This window comes from Haliotis asinina, chromosome 10 (genome assembly GCF_037392515.1).
Source record: "Haliotis asinina isolate JCU_RB_2024 chromosome 10, JCU_Hal_asi_v2, whole genome shotgun sequence".
Lineage (NCBI taxonomy): Eukaryota > Metazoa > Mollusca > Gastropoda > Lepetellida > Haliotidae > Haliotis > Haliotis asinina.
This window is the reverse complement of record NC_090289.1, coordinates 32,646,006-32,668,033: the sequence shown is the minus strand read 5'-3', so window position 1 is coordinate 32,668,033 and position 22,028 is coordinate 32,646,006. Positions and strand designations below refer to the sequence as shown.

Here is a 22,028-nt window from a genome sequence, read left to right as displayed (position 1 = left end):
GAATCAGGAATGACAACACTGGAAACTAATACCTTCTACCAATTTGATGGAGTGAACGCAGGTAAACCGTACCACTTAATTGTCACATGAATGCTTCTATGACACCATTTACACAGCTATAATACCCAACTGAGCTGACAATCAAAGTATTATTGCTGTCCATTTTGGAGCCAGTCATAGCGCCACACTTGCAGACTTTCAGGAAGTGCATTATGTCCATTGTAGTCATTTATTGTCAAACAGTGCTTAGCAGATAGCGCGTACTGGTGAGTGCGAGTATGCATCAGAAGTTTAGCACAAAGGCTTTAGTTGTGTGGCAATTGGTTACAAATGGCTGGTGTACTGCACAGTGCCATTCCGTTACCACACTAGAGAGTCAGTATCAACTGATACTCCATAATCTCTGTAATCTGGCATTGAGATTTATTGATTAGTATTGATGTATACGGATTTATTGCATACCATGCATTAGCATTGTAATGGTTCTATGACTAGCCAGATGGTATAGAATTACAAACATCCGCCTTCTAATTGGTTAAAATAGGCCTAAAATCTGATTTATTTTATTTTAGCAATCTGACTCTGCTTCATTTTTTCTTGTTTTAGGAACTAATGCTTAGTCTATGGATATATATGATTCTGATGCAAACAATTAACTCCATTTAATCTGAAAAGGCGCTCCAGTGAGTTCAGTGATTCAGGATCTGTGGCAATCTAGACTTGCTTTATCAATAAATTTTTGCATTGCACAGCTGAACAAGGGAAAAAACGTAATTTAGGAAAAGGGCATGGACAGACTAGAACTGAAAATGAATGAATTTTTTCCCCAAAACAAAAAAGGATTTACAAGGGAATCTTAAACATGAAATAGTAACTGTTCCACAACGAAAATGGACATTCCTTCAGCGAAAACATGTCTAAATATCCCAGACCTAAACCTTTGTATATGTAGAAAGGTAACTGTCAAGTCGTCGACTCAGCCGGTGGACTTTATTTCGGTCACTCTGTTTGGTATCACATACTTGTAGCCTCAGACAACAATGGCTGGAGACAGGTATATGGGTCAGTTACAGGAAAGTAGTCAGGAATCTCCCAGGTAAACATGTTTTTCCACATGTGTTAGGCATCTTGTCTAAAGGTTAGGGGTGAGTCTGTATCTCACAGGCCAGGGCACTGCCCAGTTCACCCCTCACCTTTATGGCAGCCTCAACTATTCCATGTCCATTCATTCTGTACATATAAACAAACACTTATCTATTAATGCCCTGAACTGTGTAATTACTAACAGGACACATTCCTTCATGCGGTCAGTCATCAATGTCGCTCATTTGTCTGGTCACATTTTTGAATATTTGTCGAAATGCAAACGTTCCTATGCCAAACTGTTCTTTGAAACATCATCAATCATAAAAGGCCCACTATCAAGGTGTGAATGTTGTACTAGATATCACCCAATTTAAAACTTATCAACGATTTCAGGAGCTGTAAAACCTAAATCTTTCATAAGTAGTATGAAATGCATCAATTTACAAAAAGAACTAGATACACAACCATTCATAAACAGAAAACATCCAGTTCCAGCCATTCTGACAAAAGAAAAATCTTATCATACCACAACACAAGTGAGAAGTAACTTTATCAGTTCTCAGCAGACAGAATTTGTATTATCTGATCGTGTTCAATAGACTCCCCATCAAAATCCCACAACACATAAGCAGTTGTCAGAAAACATCATCTGTCAATGATTAAGCTGCCTGTTACAGCCGACTGCTTCTCCATCCCACCCCGGCAGCCTCATCTAGTCGGCAGCTCTTGGTACTATAGCGATCACTCAATTACTTCCTCCAATGGCTTGTAAAATTACACAGACTATCGATCTATATTCAACTGTATTTTAGGGTATTTATCGCCTGGTATCGTTGGATGGCATCCTGTTACCAGGAAGTTAAACTTTAATCCTTTCAAAATTGTTCAGATAGGTTAACACACAGTTCATTTCCAAGTTAACCCTCTTTCAATTTGTCACCTTTAGAGCTTTCCCACTTGCTGTGGGTAGTTTTAAGTACAACAAGGACTTCTAAACAAACCTTTGCTAATTCAGCATGTTTTGAACAAGTCAAAAACATGTACAGGTGTTCTTTAGCAACCACAGGAACATACAACAAAACAGTTTAATTTTCGCTGCCCCACGAGAAACAAAACACATGTCTTCATCCCAGAACACCTCTGTGCGTTTCTTGAACTTAGAATTAGATAAATAATGATACAAACAGTTGGCGGAATGAGTGTAACAAAAACGTGCAGCACTCAGCTTAGGGTCAGAGATTAACACGGGACAGGCATTTTATGTTGCAACAGTTGTACACCTATGTCCAATGTGGTAACGATGCAACACGTGCCGAGATCAGCCCGCCCTGCTGATTGTAAACGGCTGATAATGCTGTTCCCTGTAGTTTATATCAGGGCTAATGTCAGCTCGGTAGTTCAGAGTCCTGGGATGTGTGACGATTATAACACTAACCACTTGTTCCACTTCACAGGAGAATTGTCCATCAATCCTCAGAGGATTTCACTTCAAAGCTATTGCAAGCCACCTACATGACATTTCCTCAACACTGAACACAAAATCCCAGTGGGAAGAACTCATATGTACTAGCCAAAAGATGTTAAAGAACACTGTCCTTCATATTCACTGAGAGTATTTGAGTGATATGCTACATATTTTGAGTAGTAGATATCAGTTCAAAAGGAATATGAAGTAACTGAAACGAGTTCCACCACAGTTGTCATGGTAACCCAAAGTTTGAAAAAAAAAATATAAGTTGATTCAAACTATTTAAAACTGACTAAAAATTAAGTAAAAATCTGACTATGTTAGCCTAGCTGATGTTAAAACACAAACTGCCAATATTTGACTATTGAACATATTGGTACTTTTCTTACAAGCCCCCATGTCTGTTGCCTCTTCGTCTGTGTATCAACACATCTCAAATGAGATGATTTGGAACTGAAGCTCTACACCTGGCAAACATTCTACTCTGAAACATGCTCATAAGTGCCACCTGATCAAACTATTCAAAAGAATAAAAAGATTTGATGGACATACAATATGGAAACTAGCTCCTGTTCTCATCTATCCCTTTTCAATACAGCACAGTAAGTTTTTCTCATATCTAAGCAACATGTCCCTATGAACCAAACATCTATATTTGTGCCAGGAATTCTATATTGGTCCCTAAACTCCTCAAGCTGGAGTTTGCCACAGGGAAGCCACAAACCCTCAGCAACTCGGCCACTCTGAAGATGATTCTGGAGCCTTAATAGGCAGGAAACCCCAGGCAAAACAAAGACAAAACTTGTCCTGACTTCACCGCCTAATGACCACTTGTTAACACAACTGTAATGAGCATTGAATCAGCTTATGGATAAGGTCATCTTTGATGCCAGAGATACAAGTGACCATTGGTGGTTCGACGTGTGACGACTGCTCCTGCTTGTCCTTTGTCTTTGGGGATTGTCTTTTATGGAATCTTTTGATGACGCGGGTTCTGACCCTTTCGCTCAGGTTACGTTTGTGATCATGTAACACAGCCTTCATTTCCGGAGCTTGAAACCTTTAATCTTACAGACTGCTCCTTAAAACTGCCGAATAATCTGACACCAAATTTTATGAAAGGCTTAGGAGCTACTTTAAACTGTCATTACATGTCTGAAATTTCAAATTTAAGCTTGATGGTAATTTCAAAATTCCTATGAGCACATGAGAGGCTGGTACTATTTTGATGTCCTATCATAGAAAATGTTGTCTCTACTAATGATATATGTGACCCAGCGGGGAGTGCAATTATTACCCTCTTGTGGGAAGGAGGCCTGGAAAATGAGCTCCCTCTCTAGCCATTATTTCCTACCTGCCAGCCAAGTCCCTTAAGGGACATATTTTGTAGAAAACAAATGATGCTTTTGGACTGAGAGGCCTGTCTTGCCTAGAATCAAGACCTGAAATCTGGCCCTACAGACTGAGGACAAGCAAACGTGGACTGACAAGGATTGATGTGCTTTACACAAAGTTCCAGGAGCTAACACTTTAGGTTTCCTCAAAGTTTTGATAAGAAATACTTTCTTCTTACGTACACCAAGCAAATGTAAAATTAAGACATGTCCTTGTTGGTCCTGATGTTGAACACGAGAAACTCTGATAGGTGTAGGACATAAGGTGAACCAATATTTGCAAATTTGCCTTTTCTAGAAAAACAGGATTTGATCTGAGCTTGATATCAAGCAAAAGGTTTCGTCTATTTATCAACCCCATTTCAAGCAATCTATTACCACAGATAAACGAAACTGGTTATTTAGTGGTATGACATTACATAAATATAACTTGTTACACTCTTGTAATCATAAAGATGCCATTATGCTACAATGAGTTCCTTCTCTTTCAAAATGTCAAAAAGTCTCTGACCTTTTCAAAACGTGTTGGAATCAAATAACATTAATTTGATCCATCTCAAAATTCACAGAAACAACAATTTTAACATAGATGACTGGAACACTTGCAGCTCCTACATTTGTACATGAGAGTAAGTTTTTAGGGAACACATCTTACAAGGCCGAGCCATATGGCTTCAATCCCATTTAGCGACTGCCATTACAGTCTGGTGCCAATCTTATCTCCTACCTGCTTCAACCCATCACATTTTTCATCGTAAATAATTATGACATAAAATCTTGTTGCAATCTCAATCGAGTGACTTGTGTACCAGAATCCCACAATTCCAGAGATCAACACATGTAGTAAATGCCTGCACTGACGATCAGGCAAGAATCTGAAACTGGCTATGTCCTGCCTCGGCACGCGCCAAAATAAATAGCACATGCCGTGTGGCGTCATTGCTACAGCAGCATTCGTATTACATTGACGTACCATATGGTGCAGTTCTCTCGCTATATTAAATTAACGCAATTACCTACTCGCACGTTACCCAGTCTTGTACTGCTCTAACTTAAAGATTTATTTCACTTCACAGTCCTAAACATTTAATGAAAACATACTACCGACAATGCCACTACAATGAATAATTTTTACCTTCCAAACGGATTTGTTTTAAGTTTCAAAGCCAGTGAGTACATGGGATAAACGAATGTGAATAAAACATGATTTGGTTACTTTACTGACTTTAAGCAAAACAAATTGTTTCATTTGATTAAACTGCAATTAAGTTATTCTTGTCAACATCTTAACCACATATCATGATCAGTCTGAAATGAGGTGGGGAATTTCTCCAGGAATCTAATCAGGGCTGTTGCAAGCTACAGTAATTAATTGTGTGTGTAGTTTAGAGTATGTGAGAGGTTTGCATCTGGCTGTATTCATTATTCATGTGTGCTGACTGCAGGTTGAGGGTTATCATGTAAGCTGTCAGGACCTTGTCAATGGCTGAACGCCATCTCCTGAGATTCAGCTCCCAGCACTCTGACAAATGGACCAATTTACCTTATCCAGTCAATCTCCTACTAGTTGTTCCGTCTTTATCATTATCTTAGACTTGTGTTTTCTCACTGATAAAACACTTAAAAGGTTACAATTCATTTGCTGTGGATTCTACAGAAATGAATTTTTAAAAGTAAAAAATCTCCACCATGATTCCATCACAACCCACATGATTAATAAAAAATTAAAGCAATTTTTTTTGTTTAATTACAGTTTCACAGAGGGTGTTGATTATGAGAATTGTTTTTCTCGATTTTGTCCACTATGGATGTCATCATGATGATGAATTACAGTCTACTCTGGAAATTAATAAACACTAGATGGTTCGCATCCCCTGATGACAATGACGACAACAACGATGACGATGATGATGAAATAATCATCATCGTCATTGTCATCATCATCATCTGGTTGGTGTTCCCCAAAAATATGCTCTCAAGATCAAGAGTCGTCGTCATCATCATCATCATCATCATCCCTTATCTTCTCTCAACATCGTATACCAATGGTTTGGTCAACATTCCCCTACATATGCTCACATATCACCAGTTATGCTCAATATGACTTTATTCCATCAAAAGCATTATATCGCACTATCATCGAAAAGTTGACAAATAAACTTGTGCAGCAGAACAAGCAAACACAATCATTTGCCAGGCTTCAGCTACCGGGAGCCAAAATAATCAGACATATTTCAAACGTGGTCCACCTCCATCACCAGTGTTTCATTTGATCTGATTATAACAAAGGAGATTATACTATTGATCTATATTGATATTATTTCAGCTAAGCTAGAAATTATGACCAACAGTAATTAGGTCTTTGTCCTTCATGTTCTACCTCAACAGTTTCACGTGGAACAATCTGCGACGTAGAATGGAATTTTCATGTCTATGGATTCACTAGAGATTATGGAGTTGAACTATAAATCCCGTTTGTACATGAAAGAGCTTTAGGACTAGCAAGGTATCAACATGCAAGCTGCGGACACAAATCTTGCAGTCTACATCAGTTTTTTGTTTAGTTATGTGCATCAATGCCGTATTAAATCATAATTTCATTAAATAAGAACATAAAACGTAACCAAATGAAGTAATTTTCTTAATATGGCCTTTCCACTACAGTTGTAAATATTCATCTTTCGTTACATCTAAAGGAATGTTTTTTTTATTTTTGACATTTTATGAATGTGTTCATGAAATGTCTATTATATGAGAAAGATAGTTTTATATGAAGAATTTATCAAATTCAGTCAGGTAACAATGTTCCTCGAGACAATAGTTTTTCAGACTGATGTCTGTCAGTGTCATTTTCATAATTCTATTTTGATCAATTCATCCACAATAGCTTGTGTAATGTAAGTATAATGCTATTCACTGGTGCCATATGAACCGCTATTGGCTGTTTATGAAAGAACAGTTAACATATTTATATATAACTCCTTCATCCCAATGCTTCTAAACAAACGTATATGAAAATGGCATAGTGTACATTATCATTAGGCCTGTGTTTTCAATCATGTTTTAATACATCTAGTCTGAATAACATTTTGGCATGATATGAGCAAATTTGTCAAGATTCTGTATTGTTCTTTTGGAAAATCAAACATCAGTAAGAGATAAAATCAGTAAATAAAATCTTTGTTATTTCAGTATGATGAAGGACATGACATTTCAACCACTTAGCGAGGAAGGTTTTGTACAACTTTAAGCTACATTCCAGCAATAGGACATGGGACGCCAGAAATGGGCTTCACACACTGTACCCATGTGGGGACTGTCAAACAAAGACACTCTTTCCACCAAGTCACCAAGCCTGGACACACCCCACTGGTCAATTCTGAGCACATGCACTGGTTGCTGGGACATTTTAACCAGACCTTTCATGAAGGAACAAATGAAATGTTCAGCCTTTGGCCACGTAGCCCTTTGAACATTGTGCAAAACTGCCACTGGCCTGCTAGCCCTTCACAAGTAAAGTTCCAGTCAGTCCAGTAAAGTTCCAGTCAGACCAGTAAAGTTCCAGTCAGTCCAGTAAAGTTCGAGTCAGACCAGTAAAGTTCCAGTCGGTCCAGTAAAGTTCCAGTCAGACCAGTAAAGTTCCAGTCAGTCCAATAAAGTTCCAGTCAGTCCAGTCAGACCAGTAAAGTTCCAGTCAGTCCAGTAAAGTTCCAGTCAGACCAGTAAAGTTCCAGTCAGTCCGGTAAAGTTCCAGTCAGACCAGTAAAGTTCCAGTCAGACCAGTAAAGTTCCACACAGTCACTGGCTTGATTGACTAGTGAATTTTCATGGCCTCATATGATAAATGTGTTAGGCTTTCCAACTTGTTAAATTATAATACACTTTTAAATCATGCAAGATAATGGCCTAGTAAATGATGGTATTTTATCTTTCTGTAATATATTGCTTAGTTTCTACATTCAAATTTGGTAACTTTCAGACATGGCTAACCTCACTGGATAGCAAAATTTGGAAACTATTCTGCACACTGCCTTTAAATATAACTCCGACATCATTGTTTTAAGAAATAACTGTGTACCGACCTTGCCCTGCATAATCATCCTGATCGTGAGGATCGTGGACGAGTTTGTGTCGTTCTGCACCATGGTTTTTTCTGTTGCCATTACAAGGAAAACCACCAAGATAAAAATAAAGGGTTGTTTCCCCTTCTCTCAATCTTTGTTATCTGGAAGAAATAGAACAAAAGCTTAATAGGATATTCAGGAAAAAGCATATTCAGGATATAGCACACTAAAATGGATACAAGAAGCAAAGAGTTGAGTCGCATGGTAACTGTGCCATGAATGCCACAATCCTCATGAAACTAGTCATGACATCTACTCACAACAGCACAATTATTACAGATAACATAAGATCAGATTAACAAAATATTTATTACCATATGAAATAAGCCAAAACACCAGCCAGACATCAGGACTGGTAACTTCAAAATGTAACCAGCCCAAAATGGATACCAGAGCAGATTCCAAGATCTTGTGAATTTATTCAGAAATACATCAAAACGTTTTACAAGATCATCAGACTGGCTAGCTGAAAATTTAGACTGTCTGTCAGAAATCTAGCTGGTCTCATGCAGGCGGTCAGATGTGCCTTGTTTAACACACTGTTATTTAATATTAAGGAACAGTGTCAATATTCCATAATCCACAAAACATCAACACAGTAGGTGCAAAGATATAGAACCTCACAGGTACAATCCAAATATATGGATAAAAAATGCATATTTACAAAACATACACACACATGCTCATGAAAACAATATCTAAAAAACACTCTAATCACTTGCTGTCAAAATGATTTTTGTCCAAATCAGTTAACATTTATCCTTGTGTAACCAACCATTTCCGTCTCTTAATAATAGTGAACAGAGAAAATACCTCATCTAATGTTAATCCAACAACTCTCTTTGTCTTGTGCAAAGTGTCAAAACATGTATGTCCTTATCAAGCCGTCTTGTTCAAATACTATCTGCCTAGTTCTCATGACTGGGAGAGCTGACACATATGGACAGCACCAAAGCACCATACAGGTGAACATGGTCCTGCTGGGACATTGCATGAATCTGGTTTCCTCGGTTATATTCAGTTATATCACTTCCACTATGAAGCACTTCATATTTAAGTTCATTTTTTTCAATGGCATTATCCTTTTAGGGACTGACCCTTTTTTCAATATTAGGTTAAAATTTATCACATCTAAACGGCATCCTGGTTTATTAAAATCAGACTTGTGGTAACCCAACTGCCCTACTTCATTATGTCTACATTATACGATTTCTAAAATGCAAAAATCAACAAAGCGTCTATCCTGTGATCTTTCTAATGTTGCAATTTGATAATTGGGACGTTGATCTTTGATTAATACTTACAGATACCATACTAGCTGATAGATTTGTTTGTCATAATATCAACTTCTTGGCTGACCAGACCTTTCTGACAGAATTCACAGAATGTCATAAAATATGCACACAAGCTTGTCCCCAAACTGCAATAAAGCAATGATGGAAATTTTTTATTGATGTATAACAGTAACATGTCCTGTCAGCCAATCTCAAACCCAAGCTACCACACAGTGCATAAGTACCACTGCTGATGAAAATCTCACTGTCACAAATCAGCCTCTCTTTGATCATTGATGGAAGGTCATAATCATATGACAGCTGAAGGGCTATTAATTTCTAAAACTGAAATTGAACAATACTGAAGCAAGGACGTTGCCTTCAACATTAACTAACAGTGTAACAAAAACTGTAACCAACCTCCTACTCCATCAGAGAACTCGCAGCAATATTCTCACCTACGTCCAAACTCTGCTCAAATATTCCATAATCTGGCCATACTGTCAACCGAGGCTCATGGAACCGACCATTCTTCCCAAATCAATGTCACCTAACTCTATAAATCTGAGCTTTATTAAGCATAGCAAATCTGCATAACAAATGTAGCCTGCCTGATTATATAGCTGGATCAATGAAATTTGGTAGGAAAGCAGCAGCACTGACTGCAGTAATGGATAAATAGGAAAATGGAAGTGTGTGGAACCAATTAAGTGCAAGAGGGGAACTGCTGTGGACAGTTGATTGTATAGGAATGGTTGGACGAACCTTTTAAGAAATAATTAAACATGCTTGGAGCAGAATATAGAATCAAGTATTTAATCAAAGGGTAAATCTTTATGTTTTATGTAATCCTTGGCTTGAAACCATTCAGCTGTTTAGTTAAAGCGATAATACATGTTTCATTAACCTTAACAATTCTATAAACCTCTGCCCGTCTTCAAACATGAAAATGAACGCCCAACAGGAACAAAGGACATAATTACATCTTTTTGAAATATCAACTGCTGTTGGAATTGTCAACCTTTTCTTAACAAAGTAAAATATTATGTGTAGGACAGAATAATGTAAAGTTTCCCATGTTGAGAATATTCCAGGATGCAAAGCTGAGATGATGTCTGACTGAATATGAATGTTCACATCTGTGTGTGAGAGTATGGTTTTATACAGCTTTTAGCAATATTCCAGCAAATTCATGGCAGGTGACAGTATAAAGGGACTTCACACATTTTACCTCATTTCGCATCTAACTGAAGCTGATAGTTATACCTTATATGAATACTACAACACTAATTCGGTGTATTAACCACCATATTATATTTTGTTCCATAAACCTAAAGGGCCTTGTCCCCAGCAGTCATGGATTAGTCAGTGGATGATTGTGGTTGTTGTTTATGTGGATCAACGGACATTAAAAGAGCAATGCGTCATGGTCTGGATGGTAGCTGGCCCAGTTGCAGTAGCAGGTCCAGTCTGGCATTTCACGGCAATGGTTGCCGTAAGCCAAGCAGCAACTGGATGCATACATCTCCATGATATTGATCTTTCAGTGATTGAATTCTTGTGATAAGTGACAGGAAATCTGGCAGAATGCGACTCAACAAGCGGAGATCCAGTGGACGTAATTAGCCACGCTGCGGCCATACTACCCTTTTCCTATCCTACAATTGGTAATTAATTTTCACCAGCTTTTGTCCCGAACTTGAGCATAACGGACAGTTGCCATGACGAAGAGGTTTGTTTGAATGTCCATGTCCTCGTTTTCCCATTTCTAGAGCAACTTTACGGAAATTGTGCACAGAGCTGTGGGTTATAATCGCAACGGGATCAATAAACATCAGGTGTGATTTTCACGGTGGGGACCTCATGTATTGATTGCTGTGTTTTTATATCCCACCACCTTTCAACCTCGCCAATCGACATCATACACAATCGGCCAATCAATCATGGAAAACCTATTCAGTGCACCATCAGGCAGGCATAATTGTCTCCAAAGCGTTCTTCTCGCACCTCTAATGTGCATGAGCCAATTGAAAAGGCAATAATTACTTTGAAGAAACTACCACATCATAGAGTCTTGTTGAAAGAATACATTGGAAAAGGCTTGAAAATGATAGCATTCTTGCAGGCAAATGAGAGATAGCCATTGATGGAGACATTGTCATAGAACCACCACGCATGCTACAGGCTGTAACAGCACTATCACTGCTTGTGAGACACCGTTTTTATAGAGTGATGATCACAGTCCAAAACACACAGAAAACTCGCAATGAGAAATTCCATGTGAATAACAACTGAGAGCAGGAATCTGTCACGTTATTATCATAATTAAAGAGACCAATTGATAAATAAATCCACGGATGGTGGCCATTAGCTACCGAACGTCCTATCAAATATTCATACGTAGGATTATACAGGTGACAGGGCTAAGAAAAGCATCAATGCTAATGAAAGTCAGACATTCCTATTAATCTTGAAACAGACTGTACAGATCACAGAACTGTGAGGACAAACCACTAACATAAAAATATAACAAAGCAAAACACTTAGCGTTGAGTATGTCTATGAAAAACAATCATCAATTTAACATCAAGAACTAAACGCTACACCCCACCCCTAACAATGAGAGATGCATTAATCCATTCTTATTTTTTTCATACGAATGACAAGTAAATATGATTACAAGATCCGCAAATGAAAAACATAAAATAAAACCTTGTAAAATCTGTGAGTTGAAAAACTAATGTAACACAGCTTGTAAAAACTGTCATGCCGAAGAACTAACATCAAATACTCACAGATGAAAGAAGAATGGATCTGTAAAGCTCTGCGGAAGGAGCGGATTGTTCAGCATGGGAGGAAGCAGAAAGAGAGCGCGATGGAATGACTGGGGGATGTTTCTTGCACTCAGAATGAAGGTTCGCTAACAGGCCATTAAAGATACCCGAAGGCAACCAGCAGAAGCAGCACTGTCAACAGGCTCGACCTACGAACTGGCGACTATAGCTTGCAGATATGTGCTTAATTACCAATAGGCCTGGCTCTTCTACCCTTTGTATGTTAAATATATTCATCACAAGAGGAAAAAATATCCACAGATCGGTGAAGAGACGTACCACTGTCATCGCAAATACACTCGCCAAATTTGTGTATGGTGAAATGAGAATGTCCAAAATATAAGCCATTAAGAAATGAACAGATGAGCCAAAAATTACACAAATCGTATTGTTCAGTGTTATCTCCCTTTGGAAGGATGACACAGGGAGGTAGAATGCTCTTCCCAAGGATGTAATGTGCTACTCAGGCTGAAGATGATCAAGAGAAATAGAGCTGGGAGATTCCAGTAACAGTGTATACACAATGCACCGCCCCGTACAGCTGGGAATGACAAAAACACAACGGGAGATTTTAGCAAATGGCCAAAATATGAAGTACCAGGTGACAGCGATGGGTAAAAAGCATAAAATACAGCTTGGAAAGAAATAAATGTGTAAAAACAGAGAAATATAACCACAATGCCCCACATACGACTGAGGGTTTAAAGTATTATGTGACATTCTCTGTGAAAGTTTTACTTGTGAGAACTTCCTGTTTACTGATCACAGTTGGACTGCCATGATGCAAATTACCAGAAATTTGACTAAATATGTGAAAAATTACATCAACCAATATTCCACTCTGAACATTCCACCATTTCCGTGTGTTCGTTACTGTGTTAGAGCACTTTCATTTGAACCAGTTCTTATAAATATATTTTCATATCATACAAATAAATTCCCATTTTTGACACTGTTTCAAAAACAATCACAAGGAAGCCTTTCTTCCTAAAAAATATGAAAAAGATCCATCCTCATTTCCATGCAATCAAAAATTTCACGTCAATTCTATATGATTCAAGAGAATTCCCATTTCAAAAGGAAACGACCTTATAGATCTTAATGAACACAAAAGAATCAATCACTTCAATTTCTTCCTGGATATGCTACACCCACTTCCATCTAAGTGAGATCCATTGTGACTCATTAAAGTATGAAACCTACATGTTGAGAAGCATCTTCAAAATACAAGATCAGCTGCAGCATTAGCAACAAATTGCCATTACTCAAACAACTTGTGACTAGCCGATACTACCGCCCCCCTCCCAACTTCCATGTTACTCTATGGTGCATCATTACACGGAGGTAAAGAGGGCCTCATTAGACCCACAGCAACTGCTGATGATCAGAGAATGACATTTGGCCTAGGACAAGTCGTGACTACAAATCCATCTCCACTGTCATCAGCTAATCATGCCCGAACAATCGTCTTACATCACAGATGAAAGAGATGATTAGCAAGGTGATTAGAGGCCACAGTGGTGGCGTGTCCCATTCCATATGTCAGCTGGTCGGTTCTTCCTTGCCCATCACGGCATGATGCTTACAAAAGATGGATCATAAACCAGAAGCCAGTCAGGACAAAGTACCCTCGATCTGTGCTAAGCCTGCGTTTGACATGAGAGCTTCAGAATCAAAGAGCAGCAGTTTACCTACAGTGCTTATACTTATTGAGCATGGTGTACAACAGCTAACTGTTCAGCACTTCACAACAGACACCAAACAGACAAACATGGGGTAGTTGGTGCTGTCAGGAAGCATCAAGAATTAACGTCTGCTTCAGATGGGAGTGAAACAATGATGGGAGTGAAACAATGCTGGATATTCACTGACTTTAATCCACTTACAATAGCTGATTTTACCAAACTGTTGTTGCAAGGTCCAACAGAAGGACAGAGAAACTAGAGGATGATAGTATGAACATCAATTCAAACTGTCTTGAGACTCAGATTATCTTTTAATGATTATACCTCAAATGACCAGTCAAACCATTGATACTTTGATGACAAAAATATGCCCATTTAAACTTTTCATACCCTTCATACATTTTGCACATTCAATCCACTGCCAAACAAAAGAATCCAATGTCAATTTAAAGAATTCAAATCAAATTAAAGAATCTAAATACAACGGCAAATTACACAATCCAAATCCAATGCCAAATTCTAAAAATCCAAATCCAAAGGCACATTAAAGAATCCCTGCAGCACAGTTAGACACATATTGAATACACATTCAAAGCACATGTTCTGGATTTTCAAGGAACAGTTCAATTAAAAGCAACAACTGCTTGAAGAAACACCGAGGACTGGTCCTAGATACATATACAGAAGCAATGAAGCCCAATGATGTAGTGTTGATGTTGAGGCACTAAGTACCACATCACAAGGGAAGTCGGCGCCATACAACAAGTACATAGCATCACAGCACGATTAGTCTCTGAAATAGAGATGGCATATGATGTATTTACCTCTAAAATGAGCGTAGGAAAGGCTGATGCTATTGTCTGGAAGATGCACCAAGGGCACTGCCAATGACTAGTTTATGGCCCCTACATCCCCTATATATGCCAGTGATATGTGTATATTGGACTGTTATATCATCAGTCAGTCTGCGATTGGTCCACCATAAATCATGCTGAGACGAAGAAAAGACAACTTCTTGAAATGATTAGCTGATTAGCATCTCACTTATGTTTCATGCAACAACAGATTGCCCCACTCATTACCTCTCTCCCGCTGCTTTAATAACTTGCAGGGGGTGAGGTATTACGTTACCAGTATGCAGGAATTAACTACTCCTGCTGACAATTTGCTCAAGTTTCAGTTTCACCCACCCAAATACCTCATCTACAAGTTACCCAATCCGTACCCTTGATGACCATCCCAGTACAACTGTACCTTGGACCCAGAGCAGCCCCCCAAGCTGTGTGCTTAAATATCACTGTCATCGTCATCCCTCAAAGACAAAATTACTAGGTCTTGGAACATCTATATCATTCTGTCCCACCTTCCAAAAGAGAACAGTCCAATCATCAGCATCATCATCATCATCATCAATGCAAAACAATATCCCTCAGTCTTGAAACATCTACATCACTCTGTTCCACCTTCCAAAAGATAATAGTCTACTTAGTCATTACATCCATGTAGACCGAACACCATTTTGGAAAAGCAGTAAATGCAAAATAAGTAGATTTCGGGACAAAACAAACTGACCGTCTTTTCATGAGTTCCACCCAGAAGTATCAGAGACTGTCGAACCCTCTTGTAGTACACTTGTCCTTAAAAGAAGCCACCCTCTTTGAGTGTTCACAAATTCTCTTGCTGCATTCAGTTTGGTTCCTCAGTAGATACAAACCGATACACATAGCCAGCTTCCAGTACACTTTCCAACTTCACAACAAACCACACTCAAACACTCTCTTTGATGGACTTGCCTCAATTGCACATTGTTAAACCGTCAAAGAACATTGCCAATTTCTTTACCTCACCTCGTGATGAATTTGTTAAACCTGAAACAAGAATATCTCCTCAGCATCTTTCCTGCTCAAAGGAACATACCCTCAAACCTGAAACAAGCAGTCCCCCCCCTCCCTAAAACTCCTTTCCCTCCCATCATCAATCCCCTCCATCTCATTCTTATCCCACCTGCTGCTACAACACAGAACACATACCATCATGTACTTTGAACAACCTCCCAGGTGAGCCTCCCCCTACCCACTAGTCCCCCACCCACCCTCAAGCCAAGCACCATGGTATCTCTCCTCCCCCCCCCCACCACCACCAGAACAAAGATTCATGGAAGGCCTCCTTCCCCCAGAACCATGCTCCATGGGAAACCTATATCCACAAACTTGATAGTCAAGCCTCCCCTAAAAGCAAGCTCCTCCAAGACTAACGCTCTTAGTCTATGAATATATATAACTGTGATTGTAACAAATACACCCATTTAAATTGAGGTCGTAAATTGAAAAGGAGCCCCAGAGAGACAAGATCCTGAACCTGAGGATACCAAGACTTTCTCTATTTGGAGTTTTAACATTGCAAGAAAGGCAAGGCAGCAGGGAAAATATGGTTCAGGAACTGTTAGACAGACTAACTTCCCTCTCTCTCTTCACCCCTTCCCCCCTGAGAGTCATCCCCCCAGAGTCATGTTGATCCATGTGATCCCCTCCCACAGCCAAGTCACTTGTAGCAGAGATAATCTACAACTCTACATATCTCCCTGCTTGAAGGGGGATGCTCTCTCTCTGATTACATGTCTGGTTATCTCTCTCACACAACCTGTTAAAACCATGATCTTAACAATCACCTTGATCAATGCTGAACAACTGACATGTTCCTTGTATATTCTGCAGTCCTAACTGGCAGTATGCAACCAGTGGTTGCACTATATCATCTTTTGTCAGAGGTATGAGTATTGTATACTCTGTTGTCAGAGGTACGAATACTGTATCATCTTTTGACAGAGGTACGAGTACTATATAATCTGTTGAATGTATGGAATGATTTTCTACCCAAACCATTTCCTGTGGGATCATCCTTATTCCCTTTGAAATGAATGACTGCGTATGGTTTAATGCTGCTTTTAGGAATATTCCAGCATATATCATGGAGGGGGACACTAGAAATGGGCTTAACACATTGTACTCATGTGGGAAATCAAACCTGGATATTCAGCGTGAAGAGCAAACGCTTTAACCACTAGGCTACCCCACCACCCCTATTCTCAATAAAGACAATGAACATTGGTTCACCATTCGTATTACTTTCTAACAGAAATTGTAGGAAATAACAGTAAGTAAATACAGCAAACAAGTGTTTTATCAATGAAGTCTTACAATTCATTGTCAATAACCAACTTCCAGTAATCTGATCAAACAGTTATTACGCTGGTTGGGATGTCTGTAAAGATTTACAGACAAACAATTACATTTGTAAAAGGTTTACAAGTACACTAACAAACATGTTTGTGGAGAGGGTATACCTTTCGAAGTTTGTGGCAGAAATTATAATCTCTATAATGCTGTAGGTATTGATTCAGAAAAGTCTCCCAGAAACGTTCCCAAATTGATGCAACAGTGACACATCATCACAAAAAGCAAACATGGTGGCTGGGCTTATAGTTTATGCGTAGATTTACAACACAGTCATTATAGGCGAACCCCTTCCAGAACATGAATACGTGTAAGCTCTAATAATACATTCAAAGAGGCTAAAATAATGTTGAAGTTACATAGGCACAATTGTTTTAAAAAAGGCATTCATTGCATACTTGAGCTTGTTTTCAAAATTCTCCACCATGTTAAAAAAGTTACAAAGCCTCTCACCTTGTTATACAAGCCACGAGTAGTGACAGCAGGAAGTTAGGCTGTGCCCCACCCCCAGTCTACAGAGGTATTGGGTTACTTGTGTGTCTCAACTGGCTAATGTAGAAAGCAGGAGTGATTGTTTACTCTCCCTAATACACAAACAACCCTGACAATTAGGAAATGCCATAAAAACACTTGCCACCTGTAAAAGTGTTCTTACCTCCTTTGAGAACAATGGCTGATGGCTTGCTCAAAATCATTTCACCCGAAACTGAAACATCTAGTTGTAACAAGCTTCGTAAGTACTGAAGTTATGTTTTCACAACTCAAAAACACCTCAGTTAAGCCTACTCAACCTAATGCTTTTTCACAGGTAAGTCGTTAAGAAAGAAAAGGTGAGATTTCAAATGTATATTTGATGCTACAACAGATAAAAGACAAAATCTACTGATGTTTTAACAATCGTCAGAGCTGCCATTTACACCCCAATCACTGTTCAGTTATTTTAACAATTTGTTCTTTCTGCATAGGTGTGAACAGGTATTCAAAACATTTCTAACAAACAATTACAGTACAGTAAGAAAGAACAATATATCATCACTCAAATATATGCATCATGGACTAGTGTATGAATCATTCATTTACAAACCCAAAACTAACTAAAATCCAGAAGTGCTAGTTAAATCTTTATCATAATTATTACCATCAACCAAACCAACTGACTTTGTTAAATAATCGTTTAATGCAGCTGATTTGAAGTCCCTTATTGATTTATCAAGCTGACAAAAATTCTTGTATTTTGTACAGCAAAATAGTGTTTGGAAAGGTTGTCATGGTCATTGAACCTGACACGATTTGAAGAGACATTTTTTACTTCATATATTTAATGCAGCTATAAATGTATGAAGAAGAGAGAGGAAACTTTACCTATCTGTTACAAAGTAATCCAACACTGTACACTTTCAACACTACCTGAACAGGTGAACTAGGAACCACAGATTCAGGTCATAATCTTCATGGACTGATTAGCTTATCAATGATGGCTCCGCCAGGTGCCACTTCACACTCAAACCAAAACATCAAGACTATGACATCTGCCTCTGTACAACACTCAAGCCTTGTCGTAAATAATCACAAAACAATTTGGATACATATTCAAATACACATTCCCACTCAGGACAGTATTTAAAATGCACTGAATACGTAAACTCATTAAGAACATACGTAGTTCCTGCCCTTTCTGGCTAGTTTTTCTGATCCATATGACGAAATCTGAAATCACAGACCTGGGTACGTATCTTTGTCAGTATTTTCCAACAGAACAAATATACAAACAGGTTGTCAGAAAAATTTGAAGCATCAATTTGTAAAGCATATTTTCTTTGTTCGACTTCTGTAAATATGCTCAAAGTGTTCACATGTATGTCTATGTGGACTATGGATGTCTACAAAACTGCCTCTATTCCATAATGAAATGTGTGCATGCAAATGATATATCTCCCATCATCTTACTGAAAACTGTATGATAAAGATATATTTTAGGCAAAATTATATTGTTTTGGTTGCGAAAGAGTTCCCCTTTTGTACTTTCTGAGACATGTCCATAACCCCCACATCACAAAATACCTTCTTAATGCTTTCATTCTGTCTCAGTTAACATGCAGATACTAGAACAAGTCAGTAATTACCCTACCACTTTGTATTACAAAACATGAACTCCAACACATACACATGAAGTTACCTAACAAGTCTGTGAGCAGCCATCTGTCTGCTACCTCCCTGTTACATCATCCCTCCTTAACACAATATCCAGTACAGAGCAAGCAGAGATTACACAATACTCACAACCATGCAGCAAGTCAGCTGGCCATGTATTCAATCAAAGGGTAATTAGCACAGTCAGCAATGTCTATGGCGCAGGTATGGAGACAGCAGCAACATATCCCTGTGGCCTGTCTCGTACATGTGCCTGTATCAGGCTTTATCTGCTATCCTGCAGTGACCATGCACCATCTACAGCAAAGCCTCTAGCTCCAGATAAGACTTCCTCTGAAGCCGAGAAGGAAGCGCACCAGGACACGGCTCCTCTAGTAGCTGTGCAGTAATCTTGGCCAATTTGTTTTAATTGAATCTGGCCGGGGCTGTAGTCGATGGGAAGCTATCTTGTTGGGAGGATACAGGTATGAATGGTGCTTGGTTCCAGGGGGAACTTGTGAGAAGTGAGGAGAGAATGGCCCCGTTCCACAGAACAATCCTAGCTCTCCAACAAATACGGACTTAACCATGTAAAAGAATAGGGATTTCATTCACAATGAATGACGCTGAGATTGGATATGACACCTTTAGCTTCTTGTGCTCCGTCATCTTCTAATACTATCAATATATTTGTGAATTTCTGTGTAAACGTAAACTTGACATGATTTAACTGTGGAAAAAGAAAAAGAATGCCCCCAAAACACTGATGAAGTGACTTTTAATACAATAACTCATTAGCATAATTTGCTAAACCTGATTTATTCCCACCTACATAGGTAATACAAATATCTATATTTCTCTTGCTGTGCCTTTAGGAGTCATGTTATTCAAAACAGAATATCTCTTCCCGATAACTTATCAATCTTAAATTCTACATTCATAGCCTAGCTTTTGCGATAAATGCTCCAAGAAAGCATAAAATCTCAAATTTGTTCCTATGTACTTCCTATCCTTAAATCAAGTCCAAGTCTTTACTTAATAATCCTATCACTAATCATATCTGACATGCATAAAATCATCCAAGACAAGCTTCTTGTAAAACTAAAGGCTGCATCGCTACCAATCTGGGCAAGCTGGTTGACAGAGGCCATGTGGCTCACACCACTAAATTGACTGCACTTTTGTTGAAGGACCACTGACAGACACACAAATGGACAGTAGTCAGCTCTTTGATATTTAGCTCATCAGGGTGACACAAACTGCCAACACGCTGTTAAATACATTGACTCCAGCCCTCTCTCCGTCCCATTCTTACCCCTCTTCCAGACAGGCTGCTTTCCATTCTGTGATAGTAGCCAGCTGGTACGAGGAATTTACATGAGGAAGGAGGAGCTCATTCATGAGATTTATGTTTATTACATATTTCATTATCTTGTTTATTTATGAATCCATTAGCATCTGGAAGGGATTGATTCTACAAAGCCTTTGAACTTGGATTCTCTGACAATGCCAGATTTATGGAATATTTATGATGGTCAACACTACACAGTGTCACAAACAGTCTGCTTTCTGTATTGGAAATGGACATATTGATGAAAAAGTTTCTAAACGGAAATGATTAATCTGAACAATTTCTTTGAAGGTCCCTCCAGACACATTTCAAAAATGTAATAATCAATAGGAAAAAAGTTACCTAAACTATTTATACACCTCTCATCACCAGAGAAAATATTTTTAAACCTTGTTCCTTATCACAGGTAAATAGATGATTGTAGATACTATTTCCCTTCGAACAACTCTTGTATAACTTACATGTATGATCAAATTGCGTTACTATTGTACCATTATCACTAATCCAGTATGTGTTTTGTTATATTCATTATTTTGGCAAAGAGAACATTCTTCTTGTTGTAATGGTTAGGTGATGATATGTTCAGAAGAAGTGTTTGAGTTGATCTGTCAACACTGGTGCTGTCAGTCAGTCTGTCAGAAGCTGGGAGGCACCATCACCACAGTGTTGCCGATTTGCCAGCTTCCAGCAAGGCGGACTACTGGAGAGAGGTGTTTGGCATGAGGATAATTTCAACAGTGCCATGATGACAGATGTATGGAAACTGTACATGGTCAAAATACTCCACAGTAGCAGGATTTAAGTTTAAGGCAACTGCTTTCAGACACAATTCCTTTTCAAGCCAACAGGACCCGGACAGCGGAAAGAGGAAATGGTGAAAAATACTTCTTCACCAAATCATATCTTTTGTTTATCTAACAAACAATAACATCTGTTTCCTTAATTAATTGTTTTTCAGTCATGCCAATGTATGGAATCTGTTGTAAATTTAGAATCAGGGTCTGTAAAGCAGTAGATAGGAGCAGTGGGAACCTCATTAATTCATCCATGCATGTCACTAATTAGATGATGAGGCATTAGGATACCTTTAGAGTCATTGGAATAATGTTTCCACATGAACATCAAAGTCGTCAATCTTTGTGGAAGCTGATTTGGTGAGATCACTTACTTTTAGTGCTGGCGATGAGTTGCCACATTCTGACACTGTGTGGTTGAATCCCAGAGAGAGAGAAAGAAAGAAGAAATAGAAAGAAGAAAGAAACAGAGAGAAAGAGGAGTAGAGAAAGAAAAGACAAAGAACAAGGAAGTGAGTTGAGTTTTACGCTGCACTCAGCAATATCCCAGCAATATATGACTCTGTAAATAATCGAGTCTGGACCAGACAATCCAGTGATCAGCAACATGAGCATTGATCTGTGCAATTGGGAAACGATGACATGTGTCAAGCAG

At 38.6% G+C, this 22,028-nt stretch overlaps 1 protein-coding gene across 23 annotated transcripts in view; it reads right to left on the bottom strand.

The window, feature by feature from the left end:
- LOC137298154 (poly(rC)-binding protein 3-like) overlaps positions 1-22,028 on the bottom strand; it is a 351,152-nt gene that overhangs the window by 35,784 nt on the left and 293,340 nt on the right. For 20 of the 23 annotated variants that reach the window (XM_067830277.1, XM_067830285.1, XM_067830289.1 and 17 more), the window contains one exon: positions 8,031-8,173. In XM_067830277.1, the coding sequence (XP_067686378.1) occupies positions 8,031-8,111 (81 nt within the window). In that variant the 5' untranslated portion in view covers positions 8,112-8,173. Of the gene's footprint in view, positions 1-8,030; positions 8,174-9,766; positions 9,792-19,274; positions 19,378-22,028 lie in introns of those variants that run through there. The other 3 variants (XM_067830279.1, XM_067830286.1, XM_067830280.1) reach the window with 3 other exon arrangements.